The sequence below is a fragment of the Typopeltis vanoorti genome, chromosome 6, assembly GCF_054136105.1.
Source record: "Typopeltis vanoorti isolate ZY-2024b chromosome 6, IOZ_Tvanoo_1.0, whole genome shotgun sequence".
NCBI classification, from domain to species: Eukaryota; Metazoa; Arthropoda; class Arachnida; order Uropygi; family Thelyphonidae; genus Typopeltis; species Typopeltis vanoorti.
In genome coordinates, this window is record NC_143554.1 from 72,442,206 (window position 1) to 72,469,356 (window position 27,151).

The 27,151-nt window shown below is 33.6% G+C and overlaps 2 protein-coding genes across 2 annotated transcripts; both read left to right on the forward strand.

The window, feature by feature from the left end:
* Window positions 1-228: 228 nt before the first annotated feature.
* Window positions 229-6,830, forward strand: LOC150105545 (uncharacterized). The gene is made up of 2 exons (XM_090394882.1): window positions 229-397; window positions 6,100-6,830. Exons 1-2 carry the CDS (start codon window positions 310-312, stop codon window positions 6,327-6,329), a joined length of 318 nt encoding a protein of 105 aa, XP_090251008.1. The 5' UTR covers window positions 229-309; the 3' UTR covers window positions 6,330-6,830.
* Window positions 6,831-7,682: 852 nt separating this feature from the next.
* LOC150105546 (low-density lipoprotein receptor-related protein 12-like) lies at window positions 7,683-27,091 on the forward strand. Its single transcript, XM_090394883.1, has 5 exons — window positions 7,683-8,789; window positions 20,405-20,625; window positions 25,814-25,973; window positions 26,287-26,400; window positions 26,621-27,091. The coding sequence occupies exons 1-5, from the start codon at window positions 8,711-8,713 to the stop codon at window positions 26,803-26,805; spliced, it is 759 nt and encodes a 252-aa protein (XP_090251009.1). The 5' UTR covers window positions 7,683-8,710; the 3' UTR covers window positions 26,806-27,091.
* Window positions 27,092-27,151: the final 60 nt, after the last annotated feature.

Below are 27,151 nucleotides of genomic sequence, written 5' to 3' on the forward strand. Positions count from 1 at the left end.
GTAAAAGTACATTAAATTGATTGTCCTGTACGCGCCTCTTTAATGTTGTTTTGCACGTGCAGCCGAAGCAAATCTGATTTAACATTCATAGGTTCCAATGCAATTTTTCTGCTCAGCTTACATTTCAAATTACATTATAAAGTTCGAAGTACATTGTGATAGTCGACCAGGGATAATTATATTAAACTGATCAGGTAGCAGTTTCACTTTATTCTGAGAAATCAATAAGTGAACTGAATATTTGTCTTTCTGTGCATTTTTCTTGGCTCATAAGCTATCGTGCTGTATAATTATTTCAGTCACTTAAAAATGGCTTCCCCCACCACTTCAGTTATCCTCTTTAGTATTTTCTTTGTAATCTTACATACTGGATGTAATTCTATTATTTATAATAACAGTAAGTATTGATATCCTTCATTAAAACTTCCAGTAATAGAGATTAAAATAACATTAACAATAAAATGCATTTGAACAAAATTATTTTCCTATCGTTTGTAGTTAACGTAGAGTTCGTATTATTATTAGTGCAATTATGTTTTCTGTTTTATTTTTTACAAGAAATACTCGGGGTTCTCTAGACAACGTAAGCTACAAAGGTGTTTTAATTAAGTGTGATTTACAGAAATAGTTATCCGATTATTTTTATATGGATGCCATTTTTAGGAACTTTATGAAACTTTCAATCTCTCTTTGGCTCACATATAAAAAGTAGAGTTTAGATTTTGAAGATTCTATTTATTTGTATAAATAAAAAATTAATTTTGTTATGTTGTACCATCATTTTTTATTTTAATGATGATGTAATTTTTTCATGTAGTACTGTCATATCCTGTACACCCCTTGAGTGTACATGGTAGGAATTTGATGATGATGATAAAAAATTAATATCCATTCCATGTACTTTGTTACAAGATTGATTAGAAACTGGATTCTTCTTGTATTCAGCACATTTTGAATTCCTTCTAATGGTTTTTATGCCTTTCTATGATATTACTGTGTCGTGTTTCGAAACATATATTTAAACTTTTAAAATTTTAAACAGAATGTAAAATTGTCAGGAACCTGTTTCAGTGATCAATTCTGAAAAATAAAAAAATAACATTTTAAATTTTAAATATGGAATTTAAAATTAAAATCTGAACGTGTAAACCTATCGCTCAAATGGCGTTTAGAATTTTAGGTGCTTAATGTCTTGTAGAAATCATTATGACACCGATACACCCTAAAATTGATCGTTATAGTGAAGAAGACTTTACAAGCTTCTATAGTATATCATAAAAGATTTTATTTACAAAGTCGTAAAAATTAGAAAGCGTTGCACAATATTTTCAATTTTATTTTGTGCGTTTTGTAGTAATTCCCCTCGAAAGATTATACGCCTATGGTATAGTAATATCGTGGGCAAGCTATGGTAGACGAACTTTTTTTAGCAATCATATACACCCTCTGTCCAAAAGAAACCGAACTTTTTCAAAAAAAGAAGAAACTAGTGGCGCCACCTGTTGCATCTTTTTGTTGTCGAAAGCTGCAACCTTCGTTAGTGTTGTGTCAACAGTTTATGACATTTGTTTTATTACAAGCCCAGTTAGAGTGCCAAGAGTGACAGTGTGTTTTGACGAACGGTCGGTGGTCACGATATCCATGCCGTACGCGAAGAATTCTAGCTATCAATTGCTTCAAAATGTCGAGATAAAACTCACCATTGACTGTTTGGCCAGGCGGAATGAATTCTTTGTGGATAATGCCCTTGGAATCGTAGAAACAAATCAGCATTGTTTTTACTTTTGATTTCTCCAAGCGACTTTTTTTCGGATGCCCATTTTCTGCTGGCCTCCACTCAGCACTCTGGGCTTTGTTTTGGGCTCATACTCAAAACACCAGTTTCATCACCAGTAACGATCGTTTCAAGGAAGTTTGAGTCCTTACGTTTAATGAGGTCCTTGCAGTGTTCAATTCGATACATTTTTTGGTCGTCGGTCAACTTATGGGGAACAAATCGCGAATTCAATTTACGAAGGCCCAAACTCTCGGTCAAAATGTTGTGCACAGTTGATTTTGGAATTCCAAATTCATCTTCAAACAACCTCACGGACGATGTCGGGTTTTCTTTGATAAAATCACGCACTTTTTGGATGTTAACTTCTCTCAGTCCGGTTTTTGGAAGCCCCGGCTTTTCGCGTCCTCAAGCGTCTCATGACCACTTTGAAATCGCTTAAACCACTCGTAAACTTGACTACCGGACAAGCATTCATCACCGTATGCTTTTTGAAACATTTGATGCGTTTCGGTAAAACGTTTACCAAGTTTAACACAAAAGTCAATCGCAGCTCTCTGTTTGAAACTCATTATCCTACCGTTCGTCAAAACACTGTCACTCTTGGCACTATAACTCGGCTTCTAATGTCATAAACAGTTGCACAACACTAATGAAGGTTGAATCTTTCGACATCAAAAAAGATACAACAGGTGGCGCCACTAGTTTCTTCTATTTTCGAAACGTTTTGTGTCTTTTTTGGACAGAGGATGTAGAATTATCACAAATAATTTTTAAATACTTTGCAGATTCTATTATAGAAATAAAAATAGTAAACTTATAAAGGACACTCAGACAATTATGAATAACAAAGCTTCAGATTTTATTACGAATGTTGAAGAGATCATTTTTGATTGCTTCATAAATGTCACATTTTCAAATGTCGAGTAGCATCTGCAGTTCTTTCTGAAGGTTCACAATGTATATTTATGATGTTTATTTATATAAGCGGTTCCAAATAGATAGCAGCTCTGTTTTGTACATTTGTTTCATAACAGATATTGCAAAAAAAAATGTTCATAAATTCAGAATGGGGATTTAACTGTTGCTATTAAGTAACATGAAGTCTGTTTTTTGTTTACAGATAGACGAAAACGCTAAATAATATTAAAAAATGACAAAAATATCAAAGAAATATAATGTTGTTTTAGATAGTCTTGTTATATTAAATTTCGAATAGTAGCAAATAATATAAATGCGTTTGTTAATATTAAATGTTTTATTTCATATGAAATGACAAAATGTGGAATTTAATTGTTTATAAATGTCTTTGCTCATTTTGGAGAGCGACAGAAATGTTAGAAAGGTCAGTGAGAAACGTTTGATAAAAAGGTATATAGTACAGAGAATGGGGGATGGAAAATTATCGTACATGCAATGCAATAGAAATAATCTTCTTAGACTCCTCGTTTCCTTCTTGGCTCTCTTCATGCTATCAGAATACAAAGAAACCATCCATGCAAAGATTCAATGTTTCGTTATTATAAAACGGCGAGACTGTGTGATTTTCCGACTATTGGTTTGATGATGATGTTCCTGATATTGAAGTACATAAGGAGAAGTATATTATCGTCAGAAGAGAACGAATAAATAAAAAAGGAAGGATATGTTATTGATTATGCAGGAAGCGTTAGACTATTACATCAATAGTAACTTGAATTCCCGTTCTTGACAGGAGATGGGAATAGTATATTACCATAGTAAACGAGATAATATTAGGAACCAGTTACTTATAAGGAGAAGGTAATGGATTATTAATGGGAAATTTAAACATGGAAGATATTAACTGAGAGAATGGAGAAAAAAAAAGTTGATAATACTAATTACAAATTTTTGAATCAAATTCGTGGTAGTTACTAGGATATTCTGGAAGAGACTTGCTTCTGGATTCATAAAAATATGTAATTAATATAATTTAATATGGTTTCTCGCTAATTCCTCTTAGAACATTAAAGGAATTATCGAGAAACCATGTTAATTGACTACCTGTTTCTATTAGAATGAGTTTTGACAAAGACAGTATTTCCCAAAATGTGGTACTCGTACCACAAGAGGACCTTGGAAGACTTTAGGTGGAATGCAGCGAAAATAGATAATTAAATTAAAAAAAACACGACTTTTTCGAAGAGTTGCCAACTAACGATAGCCAATGCTTCCATCATTTGAACAACCTTGCAAGGTGAATTTTTATCCATTTTTGCAAGCTGAAGATGAAATATAAGCGATATTAAAAGAGTCGCAATGCGGTGTATAAACCCTAATTGTATAATGTGATTCCTTTCCATCCCTAAATGAGTTAATATTAAACTCTGTTTAGGAATCAACTTGGATTTGTTCCAAAATATGAAACAACATCAGAAAAGATTGCAAAATTGTAAATTTTTAAAAATTTACAATTCATCGCTAACCGTAATATAAATCTTCTTATAGTTAATACTAAGTATAATACTAAGGGACGCAGGACGCAGGACGTTTATGGCGCAGAGGGTGAAGCATTACGCTTTTTGTATTCCCTGTTGTCTGTTTCGGAAGCAGTGATGGGAGAAGTTTGTGAGCTATTTTAGCTCGCCCTGAGGAGGCAGAGGTGGTTAAGTGTCGTCGTTGGGTGTTAGGATGGCTTTAGGTCTCTTGTGTTTCCAGTGGTCATTACCATCATAGTTTCCGGTTTGCTGGATTAATTGGTTTGGATGAATGGACGCCTTCGTGAAGAGAGCAATGGTGGATGTGTATAATACTAAGGGTATAGCGAAAATAACTTATATACTTTGCTATACGAGTTGTCAAAAAGGTGTGCACCCATAAATTATTTAAAGTAAAGAGCCAATAGGCTTCATTTCGGCTATGTAAAAACATTATTTAAATTAAGGGGATATTAAATCCCACAGTTTTTAAAACCGAATAAGAAACTCAAAGATCGGAATCAAAGAATTTCATACCGAATAAACGTTTAATATGAACGTAACTAGGGCAACTCGTTGCAAAGGTGGTGAAAGTTCTGATCGCTATTCTTAGTATTTTCTATAATGTAAAACCCATCTACTAGGAGATGTCTGATGTTATACTTTATGGTGGGAGGTCACTACCCAGACCGGTTTCGATATTTATCGAGACAACTCGTATAGCAGAATATATAAGTTCTTTTCGCTATACCCTTAGTATTATACTTTGGTCTAGCTACTCACTGATGAGATCTCAATAAAGATCGAAACCGGTCTGGGTAGTGACATCCCATCATAATGTATGACATCAGACATCTCCTAGGAGATGGGTTTTACATTATGGAAAATACTAAGAATAGCGATCAGAACTTTCATCACCTTTGCAACGAGTTGCCCTAGTTTGTACTACGTACTTGAACTACGTGCTTTAGCTTACGCTAGTAGTCGCCGATACGTTTATGGTTACTATATTCGGCATGAAACTCTTTGATTCCGATCTTTGAATCCTCCCCCCCCACATACACCTCTAGAACATCTCCTATCGTTTTTCAATCTAAGAAGCTAATTACTGTCAAACAAGCTCAGGTGCCACATTGAGTCAATTATTTTTGATAACTATTTATTCAAATTCTCGCGATTTATTGAATTTAATTTTTATTGATTATAATTAAATCACCATGCTAATACAGTATTTTATAGTTTATTATGCATTATATGTATTTTCATAGATGTATTAATAAGTGGTAGCGAACGTTTTCAATTTTGGTTTAGGTGATATTAGTATCAAAAAACGTCGAGAACCAATGTTTTATAATATAAAACATTGGTTCTCAAATAACTATAATTCTGTAATATAATAATTTTTTTTTTTTTTTTTTTTTGAGAGAGAGAGAGAAAATTCCAAGAGAGATTATGAGAATATAATCTTCGGCATTGGAGTTGCCTTATATTCATTATATTAGGTTTCACTAGCCTGATAGCTGTTTAGAACCATTGCTTCCCATCAGAGAAAAGGTAAACATACGGGCTCCTGGGTAGAGCTAGGAGCATATATCTTTTAAGTAGTACAAACCAAGACCAAGGTTATAGTTTCATAAATTTTCGGGTATATTTCGAAACTGTTTTTAAGTTTCTATATTTGGCTGTAAAATAGGGATGCATCCCTAGAAAACATAACGCAGAAAAACCATAATCCTCTACTTTCAGTCATAAGAAACGAATGTTAAAAATAGGAAGTATATTCATAAATAAATTCACTTTTTCAATAGTTCAGAAAGTATTCATGTTTATGATTGTTTATCTATTTTAATTAATGAATGTATTAATATTTGTTTATCAATTGTTCAGGATTAACAGCAGGAGGTGTTGCCGGAGTGGTTATCAGTGTGATTATCATCTTTCCAGTGATCGTTGGTTTGGGATTCTTTTGCAAGAAGCGTCGTCGTGGTGTGGTGGTACAAACCACTATAACCAGTCCCCTAATTTGCCCACCAGATCCATATCAACCACAACCACAATACCAACAACCTGCTCCATATCAGCAAGCACCAGGAAATCATCCATCATACAAAAAATAGCCCTAAATTCGCTAACCTATTCAAGCTGTTTCTTTAAGCTCTTTCTGTGATAATGGGTTAGAAGTTTTAATGAGATTAAAACTTCTAACCCATTAAAATAACTCCGAGAAGAATTATTTTAATGGGTTAGAAGTTTTAATGATAAATATACAGCTTTGAAATTGTATTCGAACAAAAATAAAATATATAACAGTTAAGAATATCAATATGAGCCTGTTAAAAGAAGCAAATATTTCTTAGTCTCTTTCTTTTCCCCCCATTCTCTTTTCTTCGACCCTCCTTTTTATTTTAATGTTGCTTTTTCTAAATCTGTCTCTCGACCTCCGTCTCAATATATGTATGGTCTTATAAATTTAAAGTTTTAATGAGTGTCCTTCTACACTCATGTATCTTCCATATTCAATGTAATTTATTCATTTTATGTAAAAGGTTCAATGCGATATTTCTTTCTCATATTTAATAGAAATTTATGGAAATGTATTTAATAAAATGCAATTAGAACGACTGTATCTTTTTCTATAATCAATAAACTTATCGTTTGTATAATGAATTACGCACTGATAATAAGCAAAAGAAAAATACTGTAATAAAAAGATTAGTGCTTAGACGCGCGTATAATATAAAATATGCATTTATATTTAACATGCGAATAATTAAGCATCTCAACAAATATCGTTGCTTCATTGGCCTACTAAGAACATCAGTGGTTGTGTTTAAGATATGTGGAATTGTTGAACCAACATTCAATCAATATTGGCATGCATGTTATTGTTGAGACTTTGTTTTTGCCATATTTATTTGATTGTTATTCAGACATTGTTCTGGAACCTAACTAGTGCAGCAATTGACTTTAGATAAGCTGTTTTTTTAATCAGAATAACTATCTCATTTATAATCTCATTTGTAATATCAACATGGACATTACTTGTCCATCGTATATGCACACCTGTACATCAATTGATAATATTAATATCAATTTGCTAACAAATAATAGACTATTTGGAAGAAAATTATTGATAGAAAATTGGTGATAATGATAACTTAATCATATGGCACTGTCATAGTAACCTGTACCACATCTTAGGGTACACATCGGAAGGTTGATGATGATGATGATGATGACACTTGAAGTAAGTAAAGGTATTTTAGTTAAAAGCTGCTAACATAAGTTAGCAGCTTTTAACTAAAATTATAATACATTAATACTGTTTTTCAGATAAATACCCTATAAAATATACAAAACTAGGGTAGTGTTGTAAAAATAATATAAATTTAAATAAAGAATTATAATATATTATATACTTACTTTTAACAACGAGTCGCGATTAGGTATAAGTCCTAAATAAGCAGTATTGAAAATACGAAAATAAAGCATGAAATTGGTTTCCCTATTTTTGTTTTTTCGCTAATTGTAGAGATACGCAACAAATACAAAAATAAAGCATGAAATAAGTTTCTGTATTTTTTTTTCGCTAATTGTAGAGATATGCAACATATCTACCCCCCCCCCTTGTAAATGAACATACAGTTACCTTTGAAGGAAAAAAAAGTCCCATATTTACATGAGGATATGAGTAAACACACTTCATAACTACAGTACTTTACAAATTGCAATTGCTGGAATTCCCTGCAACTGTTGTAACACTAGGATAACATAGATTTTTACAATAATACCTAATATTAAGCTACGTGAACTTTTTAAACTAAGAATGTGTTTGATATTAACCGAACCACACGTGTGTACTACAAAACAAAAATATGTCATTTAGAATGTAAATAGAAACAATGCAACGCCATTGCTTAGGGTTACCTTTTTGCTTATCTAAACAACCATCCCAGTACACTCAAGGTATTTCCTGTCAAGCAAACCAACGCCTTTAAAACACAGGAAATCAAAGAAGATACTGCTGGGAAAAAACTATGACGAAGTAGAAAAAATGATTATTTTGAACGAGAAACGCGCTCTTTCAGAAAAGGAGAATTAAAAAATCTGCCATTACGTGTTCAACTTATGGAATTATTGCAGCTGTTACAAATTAAGTTCGGTCTACTTAAACCGAACAGTTTGTGAAATAAGTGCCATGGATTTCAACTCAATAGTATCCAGAAAATTAATTTTGAGTCATTTAAATACACCTACAGTCTCTTATTAAAATAATAGTAATGGGTGGATTTTTCGAGTTTATAATCAGAACATAAAATCAAAACTTCTCTCTCTGTCTCTCTCTCTTAGAAAATAGTAGTATCTGCACCAGGTGTGATCAGACTGGATTGCATTGGGCTGAAGTCCAAGACAAAATACGTACATGAGTTTATCAGTGTAAACGATCGGTTCTATTCTTGATACTTTTGTTTAGTTTATCACTGGAATCAACTGAAATATGAAGCCTTGGGTTACAATTTTTTGGATTTCCTTTATAAGTATGTGCAGCATATGTGAATGCATCATTTATAATAAAAGTGAGTATTCTTCGTTTATATTAATACTGTATAGTTAAAGTTAGTCATTATTTATTAAACTTTGTTAGTCCAGAAGTGCAATACGCTATAATTATTTATAACTGAAGGTAGAGATAATGTCCTTTATTATTGTTGTTGTTAGTGTTGCCACATATGGATCGTATTATCTATTTTAATTTCGGCTTACACCTAATACGCGCCCCAAGGGAAAAAAATGAATAGCAATAATGCATTATTGTTATAATAATGGCGATGCTATTACACTGAAATGATAATGTATTGTTATCTAGTAAACCAATCATGAGATTAATAAACTGGTTTTAAATATGCTGGCTGTATTACTGAGTGATGTGGTATTCGTATACAGGAGCTGAAATAAAATCACTTTTTTATGATTTTATGAGATCCCTTTGATGCTTGTTTCATTTTCAAATTATTAATTCTTCGCAACAAATGAACTTCTATACATCACTGAGATGAACATTTTTTTTTTTTTTTGTATTTCGTATCAGATCTGCACTTTGAATCTGATCCAAAGATCTGATTCGTATCAGATACGAATCAGATCTTTGGAGGTATCAGATGATAATAATAATAATAATAATAATAATAATATTTTTTTTAACATTTTATTATGTCTCAGTATAAATTACATACAATAATAATATTTACAATATTTACAATAAGGTTTATACAGAATTTTTGAATTTAGAATATAATAATAATAATAATTTATTTATTTATTTATTTATTTATTATTATTTTTTTTTTATAAACGACTTATTTGTTTTTACAATGAAAATGATAAGGTTTACTATCACACAGAGTATCTGCTGCACACACACAATGAAAAACATATTATCTTTTCTGTACAGTACGAAAATTCGATATACAAAATGCAGAGTACATTTTATAAATATGAATATACATTTTTTAAACTAGCTAAATATGGATTGGCACCAATGTGCACACAATTCACGATACAACAGTAATGCAGCATACACACAATTCAATAATAATAATAATAATTTTTTTTTTTTACATTTTATTATGTCTCAGTATAAGTTACATACAATAATAATTTACAGTATTTACAATAAGGATTATACAGAATTTTTTTTTGTCTCAGATGAATTGCATACATAGTTACTGTAGTAATTATATGTATATAATATTTATAACGCATTACAAGTGTGTATAACAGATATTTGCAAGTTAGTAATTTTCTTCCTCGAAGCTTAGCAGAGCTTATCTGAGAAAGTAAATAGATGACAGAGGGTGGTGGTTTCATGGTTGTGTTCCTATAGTGGTCACAAGCCAGGTGTTGATTTTACTGTTTGTTGGTACATGCTTGAAAGACTTCGACTGCTATTACAGTTTAACTTGTTTTTTTTTTTTTGTGCAAATAGGGTTGGATTTAGACATGGTGTGTTTGTTTCTTTGTGTTCTTGTAGTGGTAGTTTTTTGAGAGGGGGGTTGTCGTGGTTTGTGTGTGCGTGTATGTGTGGTGGGGGAGAGAGAAACAGGAATTGCTCTAATTTTCATTCTCGCTATAATATTTATATAGTGCCTGTTTCAGCTCTCTGTATGTTCCTAGGTTTCTGTGTCAAACGGCAGTTTGTTTATCATGTCAGGTACATAGAAGTTCGGGTGGCTTTGCCGTGCTGATTGTTGTACTTATATGTTATGTAGTTTGTTGAGTGTGGTCTTGTTATTTGATATGTTGTTCTGGTTACTCTATATGTTGGGCTGTAGTAGTGTTTTAACATGACTGTGTAGTGGCGTAAGTGTTTCACCTTAAATATTTTGTGTTTTGTCCATGCTTCCTGCATAAGAGTGGGTTGTTCCCAGAATATCAGTTTTATCATTTTATCTTGCAACCATTGTAGCCTGTTAAGTCTGTAGTTTGCGCAGAATGCGTATGATGTGATTGCATATCTTAAAATGTTTTCACATAATGCTTTATAGATTAGTATTTTTATGTGGGTTGGGGCAATGTCTTTTAATCTGTATAGTTTGCTTGCTATTATCCTAAGCTTGGTATGTAGGTAGTTTATATGGCTATTCCAACTTTGATCTGAATCGAAGTGAAGTCCAAGGTAGTGTGTTGTTTTCACCTGTGTGATGGTTGTGATTTTAGGTTCTGCACTTTGTGTATAGGAGGATGAATGTTTGATAGTGAGATATTTAGTTTCTATGGGCAGGGTTTGGGGTTTTTTGAATATCATTAGCTTTGTTTTTCCAGGGTTTATATATATGCCGTTTTCAGTTAACCAGTTAGTGATTTGATTGATGTCGTGTTGCATATTTTTGTAAGCGATTTTTGCAGTGTTATGAATGGATACTATGGCAGTGTCGTCTGCATACTGGAAGATTTTACTTTTTAGGGGGAGTTGGCTTATGACGTGTGTGTATATGTTAAATAGAATGGGAGATAGGACAGCTCCTTGCGATACTCCACAGGTTACATGTATCTCTTTGCTGTGTGCTGATCCTATACGTGTGATGTGCTTTCTGTTTTTCGTGTATGCTTTAAACCACTAGAGTAGACGACCTCCAATTCCGATATTGATAAGTTTCGTTAACAAGGTTTTATGTGTTAGTGTGTCAAATGCTTTTGTTAGGTCAATGAATACCACTAATGTTATTCTGTTTTTATCCAATGCAGCGTTTATTAGATCTGTGAAATCTTCCAGGAGTGTTGCTGTTCCTTTATTTTTTTGAAAGCCATATTGTGTTTTGGGTATGATTTGAAATTTTTCAACGTATGTGGAGAGTTTCTGATGTACAATGCGCTCCATGATTTGGTTGATTACAGGCAGCGTGGCGATAGGTCTGTAATTATTATGTTTCTTTTTCCCTGTTTGTGTATGGGTGTGATTAATGCAGTCTTCAGTGTTTCAGGTATGTGTCCCGTTTCGAAGATTTTATTTAACAGTTTTTGTATAACTGGAAGTAGGTCGGTTGAGTGTTTCTTGATGTCTTTTGGTCTGATTCCGTCTATCCCCGGTCCTTCGTTAGGATTAATTTGTTGAATTGCCAGTGATAGTTCTTCTTTTGTTACTGTGGGGAACCACATCGGCTGGGTTGCTCGTGGACCTAGTGGAGAATGTTCGTATGTGTGAGGAAAGGTTGTTTCTTGTAGCTTTTGGACAGAGTTCACAAAGTGCTGATTAAAGTTGTTTGCCAAATGTTTAAGGGATTTGGAGTCGCAGGCAAAGCTGTGTTTTATTGTTTCTGTGGCAGTGGTTCTGTGTATATTGTCCAGCATTTCATTAATCAGGTGCTAGGTTTCCTTTATGTCATTCTGTGCTGTTGTTAATTTGTTGCTGTAATAGTTTCTTTTTGCCGTTCGAATCTGTGTTGTTAGGAGATTCCGTTTTCTTTTGTATTCAGCTTTTAAAGCGATATTGTTCGGTGACTTCTTAAGTTGTTTCCATAGGGCATCTTTTCTTTGTATGTCTGTTAGTATGTTGTCTGTTATCCATGGATTTTGTTTCGTTTTGGGACGTATTTTTATTTTTGTTAATGCTTTGTTGTATATTTTGTTAAATGCAAGTTTAAGATTATTATATACAGCTTCAGCAGAGTCTAAAGATGCTATCTGCATCCAGTCTGTTTTTCTGATTTCATCGTTCACTATTGCTTCGTTTACAATGCTATGATACTGTTTTGTAGTCTCAGTGATTTTTATGGGTTCTGGTTCAGTGTGTAACTGCAATGCTGTGAAATAATGGTCTGCTAGTTTGCATGTTATGACGGCTGCTGTGTGGCTGTTTGGAGGGGCCCTTATATTTATATGATCAATGCAGGTTGAGGTTGTTGTGTTTCCGACTATCTCTTCTCGTGTATACGACTGTATGGATGGGGGCTATGTTATATGCCGATAATAGGTCTAGGTATTGTTCTGTGTTGTTATTTATGTTCCTAATGTTTATATTAATGTCTCCTATTATTATCAAGTATTTTGAGGTGCCTGCTTTCGTGGCTGAAAGCCATCTGTTTAGTTCTTCTAGGAATTTTGTGGTGCTTAAGTTGGTCTGTATATTGCGTTTAATATCAGGGAGTTTTCTTGTTTGATGTTTTTATTTTCGATGCATATGTTTTCTGCGTATTCTAATTTATTGTTTATTTCTGTTACTTCTAGTTTATGTTTGGTAAATATTATTATACCACCGCCTCGTTTTGTTTGTCTGCAGTGTTTGTGTTGTTGGAAGTGTGGCATTTGGTAGGAGGATGCCTCTTCGTTTGTCGTAGATACTTCAGTCAGTATTAAAATGTCTATTTCGTCTATATCTTCCTTCAGATAAGCTTGCAGGGTCAGGCAGTATTTTTGAATGCTTCTGATGTTGATGTGGAGAATAGATAGTCCTTTTTTGGGGATTGTCAGTTGTTTCCATTCTGATATTGATTTCAGAATGTGGCAATTATCATGTTCCGGGGTGATTACGTCTGCTTGATGGTGTGCATTCATGTTGGTTGGGGTGCTGGTCCTTCTTTACGAGTTGTCAATATTCCTTTCAATGTGACAGCCTGTTGAGGTCATCTACGGATTTTATTTCGATTGGTTTTGAGTCTTGTGTCTTTCTAAGGAATATTTTGCTGTCTCTTATCCATATAAACTGGTAATTGTTTTCTGTTTTTACTTTCCTTGCTTGGTAGAATATTTTCTGATAGTGTGGAGTAAGGTATTCAGATAAGTATATTGGGGTGTTGTCGTGGTCTCCTTTCAGATCCTTTACTACTGGATTTTTAATCCTGCTAGCTTTTATAAGTGTAGTTTTTGTTAGGCTGTTGGTTAGTCGCACTACGACGGGGAGAAGGATGGGTATTATTTTCTCTTTTCCTTTTTTGTGGTAACCGATGCACTGACTGGATGTCTCTTGGTTCAATGGGGGAGCCGATTTTTTGGCTTAGTTGTATTACAGTGTCTCTTAGAGGTTCCGTAGCTATTTCTGGGAGACCATTTATGAGGAGGTCATTTTTGTGCTGCTGTTGGTTTGAGAGCTCATACTGTTGCTTTAGAGAGTTTAGTTCTTGCCGTAGGTCCGTTGTCTCTTTAATTAAATTATGCTGTGTTTCAGTTAGCTCTTTGACGCAGTTTTTAATTTCTCTAACGGTCTGTAACATATCTTCTATCGAGTTATTATTAAATTTCATAAATGCCTCGTATTGGTTAAATTTTTCTGTAATTTGTGCGGTATGTTTTTTAAACAGTTCTCCAACAAAATCGATTAAACAGTCTTTTAGCTTTTGTAATCTGTTTTCAAGTAATGCATTTAAAGATGGCTCACCTGGGTTTCCGTTGTTGTTTTCTTTGTATTTAATTCCCTCTGTAGTTGATAGCTGTTTACTGCCTGCGGTTGTTTTCTGCGTTGGCTGTTTTCCGCCTGCGGTCGAAGGCGACGTTCCTTTGTTATCTCTGCAATGGGGACACTTCCACTCGTCACGATTCTTGTTTGATTTTCGCTGCCAGGTAGTCTCGGACAATCCTGAACATAAAAAATGCATGTTTCTTTGGCAGTTCCTACATGTTACGTAGTTTTCTTCCCCCGTTAGGTCTTCTTGGTATTTGTAGCACTTCATATTTCTTGTTTGACAATCTTGCTGTATTTTCTAATATGGCGTCCTCCTTTGTTCTCTTCTCGCGTAGTTGACCAACGTATACTTCGAACTTTGATTACTTATATTTTACTTATTACTTAACAGATACTTACAGTTTTTACATCTATATGTTCGTCTTGAAGAACGGAGTTCACTGATGTACTTTAAATTTTAATTCACAAGAAAAGATCTACTTTGCAACTTAAAATATGGGAGCATCGAAATAGCGTGCTTGCGACTGCTTGCTGCTAAAGCGCCCTCTCTATAATAACAATAATAATAAAAATAATAATAATTTTTTTTATTGTTCTTTCAAATATTTACATATGTACAATGATCATCTATTCAGTATATTATTTTACAAGGTTCAGCACTTTGTGTTACATATAATGAGATTTAAATAGTAATGATGATAACAGTTTTTTTTTATATAACAATCATAATAATAATTTACAATTATATTGTTCAGAGTTACATAAGTTGTATAATATTACATGTTGTGGTTTACTGTTTATTTTTTTTTTCAAGTTTGAAAAGGTGTGATTATACAACAGTATTTACACATATGCAATCTGAATATTGTGTCCTTTTTTTTCACAAACATACGGTGTAAACTCAAGATTTACTTTTAAAATAATATTTTTTTTTTACATTGCATACATTTGTTACAGTTATTATATACATTACATACATTTGTTACAATTATTATATACATTACACTCATTTGTTTACATATGATACATTACACTCATTTGTTTACATATGATACATTACTTACATTTGTTTACATGTGATATTTACATTACGTACATTGGTTTACATATAATACATACATTGGTTTTCTTGTGATAAGTACATTACATGCATTTGGTTACATATGATACATCTTGGATGAGAACTATTTTTTCCTTTCATCCTCGAAGCTTAAATGTAAGCTTATCTGAGGATGACACCAGTTGGTTATTATGTATTTTTTTTTTGCTGTGTTAGGATGCTACGGAATCTATGATTGAGAAATTCGCCTGCGCGCACTCACACACACACACGCACGCACGCACGCACACACACGCGCGCACGCCCTCCCCCCAAAATAAATTGGAATGTACTGATGCGTCTCTGAACTGGAAGCCTGAGCGAATATATTGTGTTTCTTTAATTTTGTATGGTATTTTGGGTGCGTGTTTCTTGTTCGTAGTATGTCCTTAGAGCTCTTTTCAGGCTACTGTAGTTTGTAAGGTTTCTGTATTCAAAAGGTAATTTGTTTATCATGTCTGGGATGTAGAAGTTTCGCGTGGCCTTTCCGTAGTGATTATTGTATTTATATGTGATATAATTAGTAGTCTGAGGTCTTGTTATACGGTATGTATTTCTAACTGTCCTGTAGTTGGCATCGAAATAATGTTTTAGCAAGGCTGCATAGTGACATAAATGTTTTGCTGTCAGTATTTTGTGTTCTACCATTGCAATGTTTATGAGGTCGTGATTTTCTCTTTGTTCCCAAAAGATCAGTTTTGTCATTTTGTACTGTAGCGACATTAATCTATTTAATTTGTAGGGTGCACAGAAGGCATATGTTGTTATAGCGTATCTTAGTATATTTTGGCATAGTGCTTTGTATATTAGTGTTTTTAGGCGTATGGGAACAATGTCTTTTAATCTGTAGAGTTTGCCACTTATTGTTCGGAGTTTGTTGTGTAGATGTTTTATATGGCTATTCCAGTTCATATCTGCATCGAGGTAAATTCCAAGGTATCGTATTGTTTCAACCTGAGTGATTGTAGTGGTTTTGCTGTTCTGTGTGTTTTTTGTGTTGGAAAGCGGATGTTGGATGGTTATATATTTGTTATCAACTGGTGGAGGCAGTGGATTTCTGAATATCATTAATTTTGTCTTTTCTGAGTTTAGGTGTATGGAATTTTTCGTGAGCCAGTCTATGATCAGATTTATGTCATTTTGTATATTTGTTTGGGCTATGCTTGCGTTATTATGGATGGATATTATTTCTGTATCATCTGCGTATTGGAATATCTTGCCTTTGAGTGGTAACTGATTAATATCGTGCGTGTAAATGTTGAATAGAGTTGGGGAGAGTACAGCTCCCTGTGGCACCCCACAGGTTACTGGTAGCTCTCTGCTTCGGTTTGATCCGATACGTGTGATATGCTTTCTATTTTGGAGGTAGTTTGTGAACCACCTGTGAAGAGACCCGTCTATTCCAACATGCCTCAGCTTTTCTAACAAGGTTTGATGTGTGAGTGTATCGAATGCTTTGGTTAGATCTATAAAGACTACCATGGCTATTTTGTTTTTGTCTAAGGCGGTATTAATTACGTTTGTAAAGTCTTCCAAGAGAGATGTTGTTCCCTTATTTTTCTGAAAACCATATTGTGTTTTGGGGATAATATTAAAGATCTCAGTGTATGCTGTGAGTTTCTTCAGTATGATCAGCTCCATAATTTGATTGATAATTAGTAATGTTGCTATGGGTCTGTAATTGGTGATTAAATTTCTTTTTGCTTGTTTGTATATGGGTGTAATTATGGCGGTCTTTAGCATATTTGGTATCTGTCCTGTTTTAAATATTTTATTTATTAGTTTTAGTAGGATAGGACTTAAACTAGTTGCATGTTGCTTTATATCTTTAGGTCTGATACCATCTATTCCTGGGCCTTTGTTTGGTTTGATTTGATGTATTGCTGAGAGAAGTTCTGCTTCTTTTATGGTTGGGAACCATAATGTATGTTTTGATCGAGGCCCAAGTGGAGGGTCTCGTTTTGTGATTGGGGAATATTTCTGTGAAGTTCTTGGATGGAGTCTGCAAAGTATTGGTTAAAGTCATTTGCTAGTTGTTGGATAGGTTTTGCGTTTTTCATGAAGCTGTGTTTTATGGTTTCGGAGGCAGTGGTGTTGGGAACAGAATCTAGCATCTCATTAATCAGATGCCAGGTTTGTTTCATGTTGTTTTGTGCGGAGGTTAGTTTGTCTCTGTAGTAGCTTCTTTTTTGCATTTCTGATTTGTGTTGTAAGGCGATTCCTTGTTATCTTATATTCAGTTTTTAAAGTTGTGTTATTTGGATATCGCTTTAATTCTTTCCATAAAGCGTCCTTTCTGTGTATTTCTAGGATTACGTTTTGTGTTATCCAAGGATTTTGTGTTGTTTTTGATCGAATTCGGACTTTCTTTGTAGCTTTCTTATATATTTCCTCCAGTGTGAGTTTAATGTTGTTGTATAAGATATCTGCTGAATCTGATGCCAGGTGTTCCCAGTCTGTTTTTCTTATTTCGTGGTTGACTATTTCTTCGTCTATTATTGTTTTCTGTCGTTTTTCTTCTGTGGGACATTGCATGGGTATTGTCTTGGTGTGCAGGTTTAGAGCGGTGAAGTAATGGTCTGCTACTTTGCACATTATGACTGATGCAGTGTAACTATTTGGTGATGCTCGGACGTTTATATGGTCTAGACAGGAGGCAGTGATAATATTTCCGAATATTTCGTCTCTAGTACATGATGTATTGTTGGTATTAGATTGTACATGGATAGTGTGTCTAGGTATTGTACAGTGTTGTTCTGGTTTTCATTTGCAATATTTATGTTTATGTCGCCAATTATCATTAGGTGTTCGGTTGAGCATATTTCTTGGCTTGAAAGCCAGCAATTGAGTTCGTGTAAGAATTTTATCATGTTTAGGTTTGGTGGCCTGTAAATAGCATTTAGTATTATGGGATGCTGTGTATTCGTGGTATTAATGATTTCGAGGCGGAGGGTTTCAGCATGCTCAAACTGATAGCCCATTTCTTTTGCTATTAATTTTTGTTTCATAAATATTAGTATTCCATCCCCTCTTCTTGTTTGGCGGCATGATCTATGTTGTTGGAAGCCTGGAATTTGGAAAGCAGTCGCTTCGTCATTAGTTATGGATACTTCTGTAAGAATTAATATATCAATAACATCAGTGTAATTCCTCAGATAAGCCTGTAATAATAACCAATGTTTTCGGATGCTTCTGATGTTAATATGCAAGATTGAGAGACCTCTCACTTGTACTGTGTTTTGTTTCCATGCATGAAGAGATTCGAAAGTACAATTACTGATGTATTCTGGTGTAATTACATCTATCTGATGGTTCACATTCATTTTTGTTGTGTTGAGATCTTCTTATTGAGCTTAGTTAGAGTCTTTTGTTTCACTCTGGCAACCTGTCTATATCTTCCGAGCTTTTTATTTGTATAGACTTTGAAGTCTGTGACTTTCTCAAGAATATTTTGCCGTCTTTGATCCATAAAAATTGATACTTTTTTTCTGTTTTATCCTTTCTTGCTTGGTACAAAAGATTCTGATTGAAAGGTGTTAAATATTCAGATAGAAAGATTGGCGTATTGTCTTGCGATGCATTTAAATCCTTGACTACTGGTTTTTTCAGTCTGCTGGCTTTTATGAGATTGTCTCTTGTAGCCTTGCTTGTCAGACGAACTATGACTGGTGCCGGTCGTGGCGAACCTTGTTTTCTGTTCTTTCTGGGAAACCGATTTATGGTCTGAATATCATTATGCTGTAAGGGGATGTCAATTGCATGGCCTAACTTTAGAACTACGTCTCTGAGATTTTCTGTGGATTCGGTTTCTGGAAGACCGTTTATGACAAGGTCTTCTTTATGTTGTTGTTGGTTTAAAACTTCGTATTGTTGTTTCAGGAAATTAAATTCTTGACGGAGTTCCGATGTGTCTTTTATCAATTTGTGCTGCCTCTCAGTTAATGCGTTAATGCTGGTTTTAATGTCTTTTACCGTTTGTAAGACTTCTTCGACTATTGAATTATTAAATTTAACAAACTCTTCATATTCGCTAATTTTTTTGTTATTTCTTTATTCTGTTTATCAAATAGTTCTTGGACAAGATCTACCAAACTGGCTTTTATATTTTCTAAACCTTTTTCTAGTAATAAATTAACGGAACTCAAATTATAAGACTTACCGGTGTTTTGTTGTCTGTTTAGTTCATCGTCCGATTCTGCCTCCGGCGTAATCAGTTGCGTCGTGGGTGGTGGCGTTTCTTTGTTCTCTCTACAGTTTAGGCACTTCCATTCTTCTCGTTTGGCATTGGATTTGCGTTGCCAGGTTGTTTCAGAAAGTCCGGAATATGTAAAGTGAATATTCCTATGGCATTTCCTGCAGGTTATGTAACATCCGTCGGACTGCAATTCCTTCTGACACTTGTTGCACTTCGTGACTCTCCTTTCTTCCTCTGGACAGCTGCAAAGATGGCGACGTCCTTTGTTCTGTACTCGTTAGCAACCGCGGTGTACGCTTCAATTTTTAGCACACTCAGATTTTCGATTCCACTTGGCCGATTTCGATGAATTATATATCACTGTCTTTAGCGTGATAAGTAGAGTTACTTTATGACACTTTTAAATTAAAAACAGCAGTTAGAAAACCACAGTAAAACTATAAAAACGGGACGAGCGATACGACCATGCAACCGTTCGTATGACTACACAGCGCCCTCTCAATAATAATAATAATAATAATAATAATGATAATAATAATAATAATAATAATAATAATATCTGAAAAAAGTCGAAGGACTCATGAAATTCAAATATTGTTATATAAATTATGGGGAAAAGTCTAGGCTAAGTGGAGAGAGTGTGAATGAATTCAACAAAAATTATGACAAGCGATGTCGTTGATATATGGCCCCCGATAACGATTCCCTGACTCCCTGAAGGTGTCTTGCAATAACAACAACAACAATAATAAAAGCTGTAAAACAGCTCGGCTTCCATTTACGATTTCAGTTCTTGTTGTTATTGTTTTATTTCTTAAAATCCAGGCTTATTTTAATTTTTTTTTAATTTTTATGTAATGTAAAATAGACTAATATGAATTAACTTCATTGATATCCACCCGCATTATAGAACTTTTCACTAAGAGATTGTAAAATTCAAGAAATAAGAATACGGATATGAGAGAATAAATTTTTTAATGATTTATTTATTTTGCATGTTTAGTATATGTTGAGGGCAAGTGTCAGGATAGAAATAACACTCCGGTTATCTACAGTTTCGAACCAAATGAAGTGAACTCAACAGCGATAATACAACCAAATATAACAAACACTTATTCGGGCGGCATAACGTGTACAGTCATTCTCCGCCCTCCTGTGAATTATGGAATGGTTGTTGCTATTAGAAAAATTGATTTTAGTTACGGGTGCCAAGAAAGCTTAACGGTAAATATTTTGTTTATTTGCATTCTAAGATTATTTGCTTTCTGTATGATGAATATTGGTTTAAAAACAATTTACTTTATCTCCTTTTCAGATTGTGAATACCTGATTTGAGAATGCAGGCTTTCAAAGGTCTTCATTTTGACCAAAATAATACATGTAGTATTTAACGTAGCGCTTAATGCACACTAGATACTTGTGTGAATAAAATGTATCTCAAAATAGTATATTTCTATAATTTCTTTTTTGTTATTATTATGTTTGTAAAATAATCTGATTTAACTGCCATTAATATAAAATTTTCTTTAAATTATGAGAAATAGTTAAGCACACCTTTTAATTTAATACATGAATATTATTAATGAGCACAATGCACAGAGAAAAAAGTTCGAGTTAAACCTTCAGAGGTTTTGCTGGTTAATAGTAATTGTTTTTAAACCACATTTATGTTTATATTTATTTATTTATTTACAAGGGTAAATCAATGAATACTTTGCACAAATGTTGTTTTACTTGCAGTTCAATTGAAGATATTTGTAACAAACTGTTGCTTTATAAGATAACCTACACAATTTTTTACAGTATGTTAAAGTACTGCATTTTAACATGAAAATTTCTTAAGAAAATATTTTTGTCTGCTTTGGAATATGATATCATTCTAAACGTATCTTCCTCGCCTCACAAAATGGAAGAAAGGTGAGATGTCATCATCCTTAAGAGTATTCTAAGTATGATTTTAAAATATCAACCTTAACGATCCCGTAACTACCAGAACGAATAGTTAAGAAATTAAATAAAATATCAGAGAGAGAGAGGATTCGTTTTAACGTCAATTTTTTTTTTTTTTAATTCGAAGATCGATATATATTAGATTCTTCTAAAAACAGCTGGACTTGGTTCTTTTTCATGCATCTGCAGGATTCCAGTAGGCTTAATAGGTGGTCTCTGTCTCACATCGAATAATGAAATTCATCTGCCATCTATAGTTTAATTTAAAAGTTATTAAAATATGATTTCAACTTATAAATAAACTGCATATTAATTAACGGTAGATACATTAAATGATTGTGTTTAAAGTATTCTAAATCGTAGAATTCTAAATAATTGTATGTTTCACAAATATTATACGCAGTTATTTTGTTTGCATACCTTCTTAATGTTTTTCTATATGCATTTAACTTAAAGATTTTTTAACCAAATTGTTAATGCTTATTAAAATTTTCACTAAGATAGTTTAATAAAATATTGTTTAAATATTTATCTATAGTTAATATTTAAATATAATATTTAAATATTTAGGTATATGAGGAATTGAATAGACTTAATGTAAATAAGGCTGTTGGACTTGATGCTACTTCACCACGCATCTTGACGGAATGTGCCAGAGAGTTAACAACAGCTTTTTTATATCTTTTCAACATAAGTCTCTCACTGGGTCAAGTTCCAAAAGAGTGGAAAGAGGGTAAAATTGTTCCAATTCATAAGGGAGGTGATAAGAGTAAGGCTTTGAATTATAGACCAGTCTGTGTGTCTGGAGTTGTGGTCAAGGTATTAGAGAAGTTAGTTAGGAATAAGATTCAGAATTGGGTTGACAACAGAAAAATACTCTTTGGCGGCCAGCATGGATTTACTAAAGGAAGATCGTGCTTTAGCAACCTGCTTACTTTTTATAATAAAGTGAAAAATGCGTTGGATAAGTATATTTAGATTTTGCAAAGGCGTTTGATAAATTGCCACATGACAAGCTGGTAATTAAATTGGAACGGATGGGGCTGAACAGTAGATTGGTTCACTGGATTGGAGATTGGTTGTCTGATAGGTATCAGCGCGTTGTCTATGGAGGAGCGATATCCCAGAAGAGGAAAGTGGTGTACCTCAAGGGCCTGTTTTGGGTCCATTGTTGTTTAATTTGTATGTAAATGATATCTGGAGAGGTCTGAATGGTGATGTGCAGTTGTTTGCAGATGATGCAAAGTTGGGCAGAGCTATCAGGAGTAGTGCGGATGCTGTAGCTTTGTAAGAGGACTTGAATACACTATCTGAATGGGTAAATAAGTGGGGATGTTAATTCAATGTTTCAAAGTGTAAGGTTTTGAAATTTGGGAAGCAGAGATGGGATGTAAAGTTCACAATCGGTGCGAATATCTTGGAAGAGGTAGAGGAAATGAGAGATCTGGGGAGTGATTGCAGACAAGGACCTAAAATTTCGGGGACATGTTACTAAAATAGTGAAGACAACACAGCGGATGATGGGAATGATGCGGAGGACAGTGACTTGTAGAAGTAAGGATGTTATGGTTCCTTTGTATAAGACTTTGATCAGGCCACATATGGATTACTGTGCACAGATCTGGTCACCTGGTTTTCAAAAAGATGAAATTGCGTTGCAAAAAGTTCAGAGGCGATTGACTAAGGTAGTTTCTGGTCTCTGGAATGCAGAGTATGAAGTCAGATTGACAAAATGCAATTTGCAGAAATTGGTGGATAGAATGAGGAGGGGAGGATATGGTGGAGACATATAAGCTGTTAAGTGGTTATTACCAGATTAACGTCGAGGAGGTTTTGCACAGAATGGGTGAGGATAGCAGGAGAACAAGAGGTCATTTCTGGAAGCTGTATAAGGAGGGTGTAAGCAAGGGAGTGAGGAGCAGGTTTTTGCATGTAGAGTGGAGAGTGATTAGAATGCTTTTGCCCGAGAGTGTGGTGTGTGTGTGTGCAGAGACAGTGAATATATTTAAGGCACAGTATGATAAACTGTGTAAAACAGTGAACCTCCCACGATGAGTCTTTGACTCCATGGAGGTTTATTTAATAATAATAATAATAATATTTTTATTAGATATATGAATATGAAGAGCCAAAGGCTTCAATTCGGCGACATATAACTTGTTTAAGTTAAGGTATATTACATCCCATATAGTTTCTTAGCCGAATAGGAAACTCAAAGAGTTTCATGCCGAATATAGTAGAAACTATATAAAGTTCGGCGATTCGGCGCTTGGAATCGCCGAACTTTATATAGTTTCTACTATATTCGGCATGAAACTCTTTGAGTTTCCTATTCGGCTAAGAAACTATATGGGATGTAATATACCTTAACTTAAACAAGTTATATGTCGCCGAATTGAAGCCTTTGGCTCTTATATTCATATATCTAATAATTTATTAGGACACCTCATGGCGAAACTCGTAGAAGGGTTGTAAGTTCTGTTCGCTACAAACTTGATATTAACTAGGTCTGCCTACTCACTGATGAGACCTCAATAAAGGTTGAAACCGGTCTGGGTAGTGACCTTCTCTCATAATGTCGAACAATAATACAGCTCTTAGGAGCTAAGTTCACATTATGGGTAAATATCAAGAATAGTGATCGGATCTTGCTCCACCTTTGACACGAGTTGCCTCAGCTTGCACTACCTTTAGGGTCAGTTGCTGCAGTATCCAGGTATTTGCTTACGCTTGGAATCGCCGAACTTTATATAGTTTCTACTATATTCGGCATGAAACTCTTTGAGTTTCCTATTCGGCTAAGAAACTATATGGAATGTAATATCCCTTAACTTAAACAATATTTTTATTGATTGCTAAAATATTTACACATACAATAAACATCTTGAGTGACATTGCAACTTATAGTTTTATAGAATTCAGCACTAAGTGCTGCATTTCTACATTGGATTTCAATTAAAATTTTTAAAAATACTTTTTTGCCTCTATATTATGTATTTACAACACACGCTCTTCTAATATTTACAATAAAGATTATACAGAATTTTTGAATATAGAATATACATAATAATAATAATAATAAAAATAATAATAATTATTTATTTATTTTTTTATGGTCTCAGATAAATTGCATGCATAGATACTGTAATAATTGTATATATATATATATATATAGTATTTATAACACATTACAATTGTGAATACCAGATACTTGCAAGTTAATAATTTTCTTCCCCGAAGCTTATCAGATTGAAGAGCTTATCTGAGGAAGATAATAGATGATAGATGGGTGGTGGTTTCATGGTTATATTCCTATACTGGTCACAAGCCAGGTATTGATTTTACTGTTTGTTGGTACGTGCTTGGAAGACTTCGACTGCCATTACAGTTTAACTTTTTTTTTTGTGTGTGTGTGCAAATAGGGTTGGATTTAGACATGGTGTGTTTGTTTCTTTTGTTCTTGTAGTGATGGTTTTTGAGAAGGGGTTTGTCATAGGTTTGTATGTGTGTGCGTGTGTGGAGGGGAGAGAGAAACAGGAATTGCTCTAATTTTCATTCTCGCTATAATAATTTTTTTTTGTCTCAGATGAATTGCATACATAGTTGCTGTAGTAATTATATATATATATATAATATTTATAACACATTACAAGTGTGTATAACAGATTCTTGCAAGTTAGTAATTTTCTTCTTAATAATAATAATAATAATAATAAATCTTTAAGTGTTATATGTAAATACTTGTTAATAATTAAAAAGAATATTAAAATAGATATCTAAACAAGTTTCGTATCTTAACCTTCTTTTTTTAAGGCAGTCATGAAAATTTATCATGAAAGATGATTAAACTTTTATAATATTTATTCAAATATAAAGAGTGTTTTTAATTATATAAAAAACTATTTATCAAAAATTGCTTAAATACACCTTATATTAAATTATATAGTAAGTTCCCTTTAGTCATGGGGGATAATTTTGGATTATAGCTCAATAACACCCTATTCTTACACTGTCCTTTAAAATAACGGGGAATATGAAAAGCATTCTTGCTTCGCCCTTTAAGCCTGTCCTTTTAAGGACTTGGATTAAATTGGAAAAATCATCTTGCTGATTTTTCTCCAAGTCCTTTTTAGGCCTTCCAGAGTAACGGATGTCAAATACTGTAACCAAAGAAGTTTTAACTGAGTCTCGGCTAATGCCGTTACTCAGCCATGACTAGAGCTTTTAGCTCAGTAACACCCCATCAACATAGATTTTCTTCATTCAGATGAAGGGATAAAGAGTCAAGGACTCAGTCCATCTCCCACTCCTTTTTAGGACTTTAGGTTAAATTAAAGACGTGGATGGAGTTCCTGTAGTACGTACTAAGGTTCTAACATTTGATTGACTTAATGCGATACGCATGTGATTCACTGTTTAAAATTAAAGTGTTGGTCAGTATATTAATTCATTTTTTATTTAGATTTTAGCTTCTTTTCCACTTACTTGGTGTCAACATAGGTATTATGAAAGTGAGTGGCAGTCTTTTGATTCTATTGGAGACTTCAAATTCATATACCAAACGGTTTGGGGTTCTTCAAGTAGCGAAGGATTTATTCTAACTGCTACGGCATACCGATCTGGTAAGTTAATTGGGATACATTTCAAATACATTACTAATAAATAGTTATGCTAATTGCAATATCTCTACTTTTTAGTTAAATATGAATATAAATTATAAAAATTAACTAGATTAATGAAACACCAGCGCTTCATTAACTATTACAATTTGGTAAAGTTTAAATTTATTTCGAACAAAAATAAATAAATAAAAATAATAACTAACGATGCGTAATTGATTATTTCACTTAACGTTTTATAGTAAATCATATACTGTGTTCTTTGCAACTAAGTACTGGTCATACTTGCATATAATAAACTGTCGTTGCTATTTAGAGAAAAGCTGCACTGGTTCAGACAGATTTCGGTGTAAAAATGGAAGATGCATTTGGAATGCACTAACCTGCGATGGCCACAATAACTGCGGTGATCTTTCTGACGAGAAATGCGGTACGTAATATCTAAGAATTCGGGTTCTATGTCTTTGAATTAGATGCAGTTTTATCATATTTTTATCGTCATAATAAGAATGTATATACATTCAACCAAATTGGTATAGTTTGGTTGAATATGACATCACAGTAGCAATTACGGAACACCTACAATAATGTAGTATTTATTAGTTTCTTAAATATGAACCATACTTAGCAAGTTTTTCTTTATTCGATAGGGTTCCCAGTGGACGGCATTGTTGGATTGACAGTAGGTGTCATTATCCTTTTGGCGGTGATATATTATCTTGGTTATTCTTACAAGAAACGCCGAAGTGGTATTAGGATACAAAGCAATGAGTTAACTAGTTCTACTATATGCATTAACAACTTGTCTAACCCGTATCAACAGCCTTACCCTTAGCAACCAGTTTCTTCACCATTAGCAGAATTGAGAACACATTCTTTGAACTAAATGATGGGATTCCGAGAAGTGCTGAGTTTGAAATCATCATACTGAACGAGATATACGAACACACGCATTGGATGACAATTCTCTGCTTGCTTCGTTGTTTCTCGTGAGAGAACTAAACAAACAAACAACAGAAGATGCGAATTCCATGTATAACTTCCGTTAAAAATATAAAAGAATTTTATTGTTTGTAACCAAATCATTTAAACCGTTATGGAATAAAATTGTTATTTTCGTTTGTGCTGTTTCTTTATTTTACGTTTATTCCTGCGTGGTTCTGTTATAGGATCTCAATTGG